Source organism: Pipistrellus hanaki (assembly GCF_964339955.1).
Source record: "Pipistrellus hanaki genome assembly, chromosome: 3".
Taxonomy (NCBI): Eukaryota; Metazoa; Chordata; class Mammalia; order Chiroptera; family Vespertilionidae; genus Pipistrellus; species Pipistrellus hanaki.
Window position 1 is genome coordinate 110,680,347 of NC_140505.1, and position 12,042 is coordinate 110,692,388.

At 41.0% G+C, this 12,042-nt stretch overlaps 1 protein-coding gene across 2 annotated transcripts in view; it reads left to right on the forward strand.

Moving 5' to 3' along the window:
• EEA1 (early endosome antigen 1) overlaps nucleotides 1-12,042 on the forward strand; it is a 134,964-nt gene that overhangs the window by 113,544 nt on the left and 9,378 nt on the right. For both annotated transcript variants that reach the window (XM_084880321.1, XM_084880322.1), the window contains 2 exons: nucleotides 3,008-3,190; nucleotides 11,113-11,298. In XM_084880321.1, coding sequence (XP_084736447.1) covers nucleotides 3,008-3,190; nucleotides 11,113-11,298 — 369 coding nt within the window. The remainder of the gene's footprint in view (nucleotides 1-3,007; nucleotides 3,191-11,112; nucleotides 11,299-12,042) is intronic.

Consider the following 12,042-nt stretch of genomic DNA (forward strand, 5'->3'; position numbering starts at 1 on the left):
AGCCAGCCTGATTGCCACTAATTGCCCTCCCCTGTCAGCCTGGTCAACTCTAATTACCTTTACCTGACAGTCTGGTCTCCCCCAACTGCCCTCCCCTGCAGGCCTGGTCTCCCCCGCAACTTCCCTCATTTACAGGCCTGATCCCCCCCCAACTTCTCCCAGCTGCAGGCCTAGCCCCCCTAACTGCCCTCTCCTGCAATCCTGATCCCGCCCAGTTGCCCTACCCTGTTGACCTGGTCTTTCCCAACTGCCCTCCTCTGCTGGCCCAGTCACCCCTAACTGCTTTCCCTGCTTGCCTGAAGGCCCCCCAACTGCCTCCCCTGTAGGCCTTGTCACCCCTAACTGCCATAACTGCCCTCCCTTGCAGGCCATCTTGTAGTGGCCATCTTGTGTCAACATGGGGGCAGCCATCTTTGACCACATGGGGGCATCCCTAACCTCTGCTCAAGGCTACAAAGTTTCAATTATAGAAGATAAAATAAATTCCAGATACCAGGGCCACTGCTTGGGTTGCTGGGGGGCGTGTCCGGCCTTCAAACCACCATGGGCCCCTCGTCCAGGCCACTCCATGTCCCAAAGGAACCCCCACCTTGATCCAGGACACCCTTCTGGTCAAACCAGCTGGCCCCCACCCATGCACCAGGCCTCTATCCTAACTAATAAAAGAGTAATATATAAATTAATCACCACTGCACTCAAGCCATGCCCCCAGCCACACCCTAGCCATGCCCACCAGCCAATCAGAGCGAGTATGCAAATTAACCCAAACCAAGATGACTGCAGCCACAGAGAGCAGTTGAGAGGCTTGGGTTTCAATAAAGGAAGCCAAGCTTTCCACCTGCCCCGCTGGCCTAGGCCTCCACTCAAGGATACAAAGTTTCAATTATAGATGTTGAATAAACCCCAACACAAATAGCTGCCACCACAGAGTGAGCAGGGGGCTTGGCTCCGCTCCAGGAAACAAAGTTTCAGTTCTAGAAGGTAAATAATTCCCAGATACCAGGGCCTCAGCTTGGGTCGCCAGGGGGCTTGGCTGGCCTGCAAACCACCACAGGCCACTCGCTCAGGCTGCCCCACATCCCAAGGGAACCCCCACCCTGATCTGGGACACCTTTCAGGGCAAACCAGCTGGCCCCCACCTGTGCACCAGGCCTCTATCCTATCTAATAAAAGAGTAATATGCAGATTGACCATTACTCCAGCACACAAGATGGCTGCCCCCATGTGGTCAAAGATCCTGCTCCTATGTGGACACAAGATGGCCAGCAGGGGAGGGAAGTTGGGAGGCACCAGGCCTGAAAGGGAGGACAGTTGGAGGTGATCAACCCTGTATGGGAGGGCAGTTAGAGATGGCCAAGCTGGCAGAGGAGGGAAGTTGGGGGCGACCGGGCCTGCAGGGAAGGGCAGTTGGTGGGGACGCAAGCCTGCAGGGGAGAACAGTTGGGCGGGGGGCACTCCTGGAGGGAAGGGCAGTTGGGGTGGACCAGGTTGGCAGGGGAGGGCAATCAGGCTGTCAGGGGAGCAGTTAGGTATCAATCAGGCTGGTAGGGGAGTGGTTAGGGGTGATCAAACTGGCAGGTGAAGCAGTTAGGGGCAATTAGGAAGGCAGGCAGGCAAGCAGTTGGGAGCCAACAGTCCTGGATTATGAGAGGGATGTTTGACTACCCCCGAGGGGTCCCAGGTTGGAGAGGGTGTAGGCTAGGCTGAAGAATTTCATGCACTAGGCCTCTAGTACTATATAATAAAAGACTAAGATGGAAATTGACTGAATGGCCGATTGCTATGACATGCACTGACCACCAGGGGGAAGATGCTCATCTCAGGAGCTGCCCCTTGGTGGTCAGTGCACTCCCACGTGGGGGTGGGGGGGAGTGCCGCTCAGCCATAAGCCAGGCTGACGACTGGAGAGCACAGTGGCCCACCTCTGTAGCAGTGCTAAGGATGTCCTACTGTGGCATAGGCCTGTTCCCGCCATCAGTTAGACATCCCCTGAGGGCTCCCAGACTGTGAGAACCCCCCCCCCCCTTGAGTGCACGAATGTTGTGCACCAGGCCTCTAGTATAGAACAGAAGAAGGTCATGGACAGAAACTTGGGCTCTATAATGTTGAGAAGTCAAACAGAAGAAGAGGAGCTAGTAAAAGATTTTAAGGAGCAATGACCAGTGAGGTAGGAGAACCTGATACATAGGTGCCCAGAAACCAGGTTGAAGAATGTTTCTAGGAGGGGACATTATCAAGTGTTTCAAGTATTTTGGGGAGGTCAAGTAAGATGTGGACAAAGACATAGCTATTGGATTTTGGAACAAGATGGTTGCTGGTGACCTCAATAGCAGTTTATTTGAAGTGGTATAGTTAAAAGCCAAGTTCTTATTTTAATACTGTACACACATGCATTTTAATTATGCCATAATTTGTGCATAGCTACTGAGTCTTCTTAGAAACTAAAGACAACTTTGCAGTTTGGAGGAGTTGGATCTTTGGAAGATTTTTTTTTTTCTACCTTGATGTTAATAAAGATGACCTGGAGAAATTTCCTAATTTATTTTTTAATTTCAAGGAGAAAAAACACACGCAATAACTTCAACACAGTAATGGCTTTTTAATTTGTTTCATGGAGTAATTTCCATTAGTTTAACTTTGAGCTATATCATTTTCTGCTAGTACATTCGGCCTTTAGCACTGCATCTTACATCACAATGTGGTCGTTACTTTTAGTTTCCTGAGATCTTGATACTTAGGACTTCCCAATGACATGCTTTTTTTCTTTATTTAAATTGCTTTCTAACTTTTTGTTTTTGAAATTTGAAATTGTTGGATTTTTTAACTCTTTAACTTTTTAACTATAAGGTGAGTATATTACTCTTTTCTAAAGTAGAATAATTATATTTTATATAATTGTGCAGTTTAGTCTGACCACAGGAATCTTCTTAATTGTGTGGACTTAATTTTATATTTGTAACTGATTTTTGGTATGCATACCATTTTAAATAGCTATTTTATGTTTCAGACAGAGCTTGAGAATAAACTACAGCAGCAGTTAACCCAAGCAGCGCAAGAACTTGCAAAAGAGAAGGAGAAAATGTCAATTTTACAAAACACATATGAAAAAAGTCAGGAAAACCTAAAACAGCTTCAGTCTGATTTCTATGGGAAAGAATCTGAACTTCTTGCAACAAGGCAAGATCTTAAGGTATAGTAAACTATATTTTCTTCATAAAAATCAGTAAGTTGTATAGACATTCATTAAATGGTTGGTTTCAACTGAAATGGGCAAGGGAATATTAATATTTGTGAAATTTTGCACTTGTTTTCTATTAAATTATTATTTTTGGAGTAGCATGCATTTTATTTTATTTATTTTATTATTTTTAAAATATATTTTATTGATTTTTTTTACAGAGAGGAAGGGAAAGGGATGAGAGTTAGAAATATCGGTCAGCTGCCTCCTGCATGCCCTTTACTTGGGATGTGCCCACAACCAAGGTACATGCCCTTGACTGGAATTGAACCCGGGACCCTTCAGTCCGCAGGCTGACGCTCTATCTACTGAGCCAAACCAGTTTCAGCAGTAGCATGCATTTTAAAAATGAAATTGTCTTATAACAAAATACATGTATAAGCATATGCATTTTTAAATAACACCTATAATAGTAAAAATGTGGCAGTTTATTAATTTCTAACATATTAGGTTATCTAGGGACATTGCTATCTTTACATAAAATAAAATCTTTAAAATATCCTGCAGTTAAAAAATGTAACGAGTTTTAAATGTAAATTACTTGTGAAAATGAAAGCAGTTTTATTGTTTCCTATCAGGTAATATGACTTTAGTTTTTATATATTTGTTACCTTCTTAAGACAACTGGAATGCCTGATGATTAAAATTAGGAGGTGATAGCTCAAAGTAAATTTAGCATTAATTATCTAAGCATGAGGGGCTGAGTGCATGAAATTCATGCATGTGAGAGTCTCCTTAACCCAACCTGCACCCCTTGGGGGATGTCTGACTGCTTCTTTAGGCCTGGGATCAGGCCTAAACCGGCAATTGGACATCCCTCTCACAATCTGGGACTGCTGGCTCCTAACTGTTCACCTGCCTGCCTGCCTGATCATCCCTGACTGACTCCCCCTGCCAGCCTGATCACCCCTGTTCACCTATGCCTGCCAGCCTGATTACCCCTAACTGCCCCCCTGCCAGCCTGGTTGATCCCAACTGCCACCCCCCCTACTGGCCTACTGGTCACCTCCTCTCTACACTCCTCTGCTGTCCTGGTCGCCCCACGCAGCCTGCTGTTCAGTCATTTGGTCACCCCTCACTGCCCCCACTCCCAGCCTGGTTACCCCATGCAGCCTGCTGTTTGGTCCTTACAGTGAGGGCATCCTGACCAATTTGCATAGTACCCTTTTATTAGTATACATATGGAATACTATTTGATTAGATAAAGTATGCTTATTAAAATGAAGGATATGGAAAAAGAATAAATAATTTTTATGTAACGTTAAGGTATCAGTTTTCTAAGGAAAATGGAACATTTATATTCTCCCATAGAATAAGCCAGTTCTGACTTTCTCTTTTTTTCTTTTTTTCTGAAATGTAATATTTGTGTTCTGTGTTTGAGTTTTTGTTGGTAATTTAAAGTGTATTATTTAAAATTCTAAAAATCATGGAGTATTTATATATGTAATGTAGGTAAATATACTAGGTCTTTATTTTATTCATAGGCTGTTACTATAGGGGAGGCTTTATGAAGGAGGCAGGACTGGACCAGGTCCTGAAGGATACATGCAATTTGAATACAGAGACTGTCTTGAGAAAGATCATTTCACTCAGGGGCATGTTTGAGAAAAGGTGCTGCAGTGGGAATGAGCAAAGCCAGGAGACAGTTAACTTAATTGTCTTGCTAGAGTGCTGGTTTGTGTTTAGAAGCTAAGGTTAAAAAGGTTTGGATCAAACTATGAAGTATCTTAGACGCCTAGCAAGGATGATTGGACTTTACATTCGGGGGGGAAATGAAGAGGAGTAAAATGAAGAGAACAGTTATTTAGGCAACTTGACCTGGAAGTGGTTTATAGACAGTTGGGATTGTACCTGGCGTAAACTAGTGTTAAAGAAATTAGTTAACAGGCTATCTTCCCTTCTTTCCACCACACATTCCAGTAATCAAGGTGGGAGTTGATTAGAATTAGGATTGCGGTTAAAGAGGATGGACAGAAAGGGTTCCTGAGATAGATAAGATGAAACAGAAGGGCTCAATACGTACTATCTGCAAGAAATCAATGGTGACTAATGATTTGACACAAAAATAGGAAATTGAGCCCTAACTGGTTTGGCTCAGTGGATAGAGCATTGGCCTGTAGACTGGAAGGTCCCAGATTTGATTCCAGTCAAGGGCATGTACCTTGGTTGTGGGCTCATCTCCAGTAGGAGGTGTGCGGGAGGCAGCTGATCAATGTTTCTCATTGCTGTTTCTAACTCTCTATCCCTCTCCCTTCTTCTCTGTAAAATCAATAAAATAAAATAATATGAAACATCCTCTCTACATAACTTTAAACTATTATTATTACTAGAGGGCTGGTGCATGAAATTCGTGCAGGGGGAAGGCGGGGGATGTTCCACAGCTCAGCCTGCAACCTCTCCAATCTGGGACCCCTCAAGGGATGTCTGATTGCAGTCCGACATCCAGGACTGCTGGCTCCTAACTGCTCACCTGCCTGCCAGCCTGATCACCCCCTAACCACTCCCATACCAGCCTGATTGATGTCTAACTGCTCCCCTGCCAGCCCGTTTGCTTCCAACTTCCCTCCTCTGATGGTCTGGTCAACCCTAACTGCCCTCCCTTTCAGGCCTGGTGCTTCCCAAATGCCCTCCCCTGCTGTCCTGATTGCCCACAGCTGCCCTCCCTTGCAGGCCTGGTGCCTCCCAACTTCCCTCCCCTGCTGGCCATCTTGTGGTGGCCATCTTGTGTCCACATGGGGGCAGGATCTTTGACCACATGGGGGCAGCCATTTTGTGTGTTGGAGTAATGGTCAATCTGCATATTACTCTTTTATTAGATAGGATAGAGGCCTGGTGCATGGGCGGGGGCTAGCTGGTTTGCTCTGAAGAATGTCCTGGATCAGGGTGGAGGTTCCCTTGGGGCATGGGGCGGCCTGGGTGAGGAGTCTGTAACGGTTTGAAGGCCAGCCACACTCCCCAGCAACCCAAGGGTATCTGGTATCTGGGATTTATTTATCTTCTACAATTGAAACTTTGTAGCCTGGTGTGGAGCCAAGCCTTCTTCTCGCTCTGTTGCAGCAGCCATTTCTCTTGGGATTTATTTACCTTCTATAATAGAAACTTTGTAGCCTGAAGTGGAGGCCTAGGCCAGCCAGGGCTGCAGAAGCTTGGCTTCCTTCATCGCTGGGGGAAACGCTAGCCTCCTGCTCCATGGATGCCGCCATTTCGGTTGGGGTTTATTTACCTTCTTTTTAAAAAGGGTGTGAAACTTTTAGCATTGAGTGGAGGCCTAATCTGGCAAGGGCAGGCAGAAAGCTTGGCTTCCTCCATTTCTGGGAAAACCCAAGCCTCCCTGCGCTCTGTGGATGCAGCCATCTTGGTTGGGTTTATTTGCATATCTTCTCCTGATTGACTGGTGGGCGTGGCTTGTTGGTGTAGTGGAAGTACAGTCAATTTGCATATTATTCTTTTATTAGATAGGATTATTATTATTATTTAAAATGTATTTTTATTGATTTCAGAGAGGAAGGGAGAGGGAGAGAGAGAGATAGAAACATCAGTGATGAGAGAGAATCATTGATTGACTATTTCCTGCACTCCCCCACTGGGGATTGAGCTGGCAACTTGGGCATGTGCCCTTGACTGGAATCAAACCCAGGATCCTTCAGTCCACAGGCCAACATTCTATCCATTGAGCCTAAATGGCAAGGGCTTTGTAGCCTGAAGCCTATTATTTTTTTACTTTATTGATTGATTTTATAAAGAAAGGAAGGGAGAAAGAGAGAGGAAGAGACAAAAAGATTTGTTGGTCTACATATACATGCATTTACTGGCTGTTTCTTGTATGTGTCCTGACAAGAGATCAATCTTGACTATTGGGATGATGCTCTAACGAACTCATCTACCCAGCCAAGGCCTATTTATGTTTTTCTTTATAACACTATTGAAAATCAGGGAAGGTTTGTGGAAGAGTTTGGACTTTATTTTAAAGGTAGTAGGGAACCACTGAAAGGATTTGTCCAAATTTATATTTTAGGCCAATGACTGGCTATAGGATAAGGGATGTATTGATTGTAGGGGAACATGGTGGAATGCAGAGACTAGAGAAGAGACTCTACAGTAGTCCAGTTGCAAATGATGGTGACTTGGGCTGGTAATAGTAAGGATGGAGAATGTGGATGATTTTGAGGGGTATTTAGTTGATAGAGGAAATGAAACTTTACTGCTCATAGAAGTCCTATAGAAATCACACCTTTTAGAAAATATTTTACCCACGAACATAGCATAGTAACAGGACTTAGATCTCTTAAATCAATATTCTTTCATTAAGCCAACAACTATTTTTATCATGCCTGAAAGCTACATCATGTACTAATATATATCTCTATACATATACACACACACGTGTATATTTAAATATATTTTTATTGATTTCAGACAGGAAAAAAGAGAGAGAGAGAGAGAGAGAGAGAGGTAGAAACATAAATGACAGAGAATCATTGATAGGCTGCCGCCTGAACGCTCCCTACTGGGGATTGAGCCTGCAATCCCTGGCATATGCCCTGACCGGAATCAAACTGTGACATTTTTGCCCTAGCTGGTTTGGCTCAGTGGATAGAGCATTGGCCTACGAACTAAAGGGTCCCAGGTTCGATTCCAGCCAAAGCCACATGCCCAGGTATCGGGCTTGATCCTCCCAGTAGAGGACATGCAGGAAACAGCCAATCAATGATTCTCTCTCATCATCGATGTTTCTATTTATCTCTTTCCCTTCCTCTCTGGAATCAATAAAGAAATACATATTAAAAACAAACAAACACAAAACTGTGACCTTCTGCTTCATAGGTCAATGCTCAACCACTGACCCATGCTGGCTGGGCAGTACTAATATTTTTATACATAAAAGAATCATTCAAATATAAATATGGGTAAAAAGTGAAAGGCAGAGGGCTAAGTCTGCTGTAGAGTTTTACAATATTAAGAGACCATGCAGTAGTCCACTATGCTAGAGCTTTCTTGTATAGATTAAGACATTTCTTGTGTAGACTGAGGCCTGGCTTGGTTTGTGACAAGATTAGTATTGCACAATTACAGAACCATGATTAAATTTCAGTTATTCTGATTCTTAGCCCTTTTTTCTTTTATCATAAGTTCACTAGAATTGTTTAATAAAATAGAGTAGTGATGAATTCTATATTAATGCTTCCAAAATGAGAATTATCTGAATTACTTTTTTTTTTAAAGAAGTAAATTAATTTTTTTTTAAAGAAGTAAATTCCTATGGAAATTCAAATGATATTATAGGCCAGAATAAGAGATAGTCATCAGCCATTATTTTTCTGTTGCTTCAGTGGTTTTATATGGTCTTGTTGTGTATAAGAAAGAAGAGAAGAGGATCAGAACCTTGTAACATGACATCTGTCTAAGGCAAGGCTGTCATCTGTGGGCTGGGTGTACACCAAGACACCAGTTGAATGGATGATGGTGGGTTGGCCTAATCTATGCCTTTAGCTCCATCTGCTGGGTTATTTATGAAATACTTAAGTTTGTCTGGATTTCAAATTGGCTGTGCTCTGTGATATTTGTTGTTGAGGAAAGGTTGAAGTGGAACTTAACTGTAAATCTCTCACCTTGAGTGAAGTGAGTAAGTTCAGAATTAATATAAATCTTCTTAGCCTAGTACTCTTCCTTACAGCATTTCACCCACTATCAAGAAAAAATAAAAAAAAAATTAAAGAAAGAAAATTGTTGAATGGACAAAATAGAAATAGCTATTACACAACACTGCAGAAATTATTCATTAGCTATTCTATATGATAAAGAGATAATATGCTAATTAGACCAAACAGCAGAACGACTATCCAGAGGGCTGAGATAACTGGGGCAACTGTGAGGGCCAAGCCCCTTGTACGAATTTTGTGCTTCAGGCCTCTAGTAACACTATAATGTGATTGGGGTCTTCATTCAGGGCCAAGGTTGGTAGTTGATGTATTCAGGGGTTTGCCTATTCCAGTGGGAGTGGATGGGTTAAAGATAGCCCCAACTAAACCATTGAATGGGAGAAGAGAGTTCCCTAAGGGAAGAGATTCTAGCAGGTGAAAATAACATGGTCTGCAATATGAATGAAAGGAATATTTAAAATATATGGCGACATGCCACTGAATGACATAGATGAATATTCAGGGACAAGGTAGAGCAGTGTCTCTGTATCTTCAGAAAAAGTATAGTTTAGATTTTGAACTTGACTTTAAAGATTTATAACTGTTGTTTTTTTTGTGAGTTTAAAATTTTAAGTCATTTTAAGACTTATATAAGTCATGAGCATTTTTGGAATTCTTATGGTCAAAGATTGGGGGTACTGTTACTTTTAGGCTCTAGCAAGCCTTGGTATTCTTTAGCTTCTGTCACCTAATTACAATTGGTATGGACTAGGTGTTGTTAAATTTTGTTCCTTTTATCTGAAATCACTCTCACTTCTTGTGATACTTAGGTCAGTTTTCACGTTCACCATGGAGCCTTGTGTAATCACATTCTACAGAAAGCTCTAACACTCAACATTTTTCTGTGTGTTTGACATATAGCAAATGCTTTAATAACCTTGTTCAACTTCTGTTTTACATTCTGTTTCTGTTTTTCAGTCTACATAATCATCTTCTTCAGTCAAGGATCATCTTATAACCCCCAGTGTACTTCAGTAGTGTACTTAATTAATGGTTAGCTGCTTGATTAATAAAGGACTAGGTGACGTTAGGTCTTTCCTGAAAAAGAAGCCTTTGGTTTAGTTTTATGTGTTCTATTGGAAGCTATTGAAAATGGAAATTTTACTTACATCAGAAAAACTTCTGAACTAAATTAAGGAGTAAACTTTCTCTTTCAGGAAGCTTAAGAAGTCTCTCAAATAATGTCTTTATTTATTTTCATATTTTTTTTAATTTAATGCTTTCTATAGCGATGTCTAATCAGCAGGGATGCTACCTAAATTATATCTTCTGCTTCTTTTTCAAGGCCACTACATCTCTAGAGTAAGACAAACTTCTTCTAGATGGTGGAAAAGATCTTCGAGTTAGTTCCCTTCCCTGTGGATTCTTTTCTTAGCAATAGCAAATGAGAGTGTCAAGGTTCCTGCCATTTCTGTTACCCACTTATTACCATATCTGCCCCCAAATGAAACCTAATGGGTCAAAAAGCTTTCCCTTTCCCCTATCGGCTTCTCAGAACAGAACAGTCAGTAGCTGTGGGCTGTGTAAGCTGACAACTCTATTGGTGCTGCACAAGTGGAAAGTTAGGAGGGGGGATGGCCTTCTCAGAAATAGAGCCTCAGGTGTCTGGTTGACTTTCCTCTTAGTTCACTTGATCAGGTTAGCAGATGTGAAATAACAGTTTTGTTTTTACTTACAAAAGGTTTTATTATGTCAGACATCACAGATTGCAGTTGTTTGTATAGAAAATATACAATAATTAATAATTAATAATACAAGAATAAACTGTTTTGCATACTCAAAACTGTATACCTACTTTTGCCCCACCCTGTATGTACACATAACTTAGCATTTAGCTATACAATCTCTCTCTTTTTTTTTCTTTCATATCCTCCATGTCTTCTCTCTAACCACATAAGTATTCTCTGCTATGTTTGATATAGTCCCTACTTCCTTGATATTCCTTCATACACTTAGCCAGTAACAACTTATAGATTATTTCTAAAGGTTTGGAATTCTTTAGTACATGTTTTCCATAGGCAAGATAATGAATTATATGACATCTTTTTCTCTTGTATGTGATCTTACTGAAGGGTATACATACTATCTTTTATAGTTTATTGCTTATGTTAATTACTATTGAAATTTGAAAAAATAGGCATATAATAATTTGGGGATTTTTTTTTTTTATATAAGTCTGTAGAAGAGAAGCTTTCTCTAGCACAGGAGGATTTAATTTCAAACAGAAATCAAATTGGAAACCAAAATAAACTGATTCAAGAACTAAAGACTGCCAAGGCTACTTTGGAACAAGATGCAACAAAGAAAGAACAGCAGTTAAAGGAGCAGAGTGCAGCACTACAAGATATTCAGAAAGAAAAGGTATTTCATTTTCTGACTAAATCCAGAATCTTAGCGTTGTCATTGCCATTGAGCCATTCAGTCAAACCTCTTCTCTCACTAGGGCATCACCTCTGTTTTCAACAGCTCTCTCAGATGGCCTTATAGCTTCTGATAAAAATAGTTTTGGTAATTTGGATTTTAATTCTAGGATGTACTTTTATTTTTATCCATTTTTATTTCTGCTGTTTTTAGTTTTATAAACTAATCGATTTTTCTAACCTAGATCCTTGGTTATTAAAAAACATGTATTACAGCCCCTCATCAATTTCTGTCTTCTGGGTGTAGGAGTGAGATAATAAAAGGTGTGAAAAGAATTCTAAAGCTTAAGAATTCCTAAAATTAAGAACTAAAATTTTCTAAGGGGAAGTATGAGTATATTTTATATAAAGGATGCTATATTATAAAGTTTAAAATATTGTATTAAATAACCAGTGTGTTTAAAAATCAGTTAAAGTTCTTTATGAAAGAGAAATTCAGATTCTAGGGTACATTTTTTATGTTGTTTCATAATTGAAATCGTATTTCCATCAGCTGATAGAATATTATTCTGAAGTGTATAATTCCTGAAGTGCTTGGTATGTGTAAATTGTATAATTCTTGAAATTCTCTTTAATTTAAAAAATCAAGGTAGTTTTTTGTGGGGGTGAGGCTGGTAAAGCTGGAATGAATTCATGATTTGTGCTTCAAGTTTAGAAAATTCTGACAGAACTATAATTTAAGGCC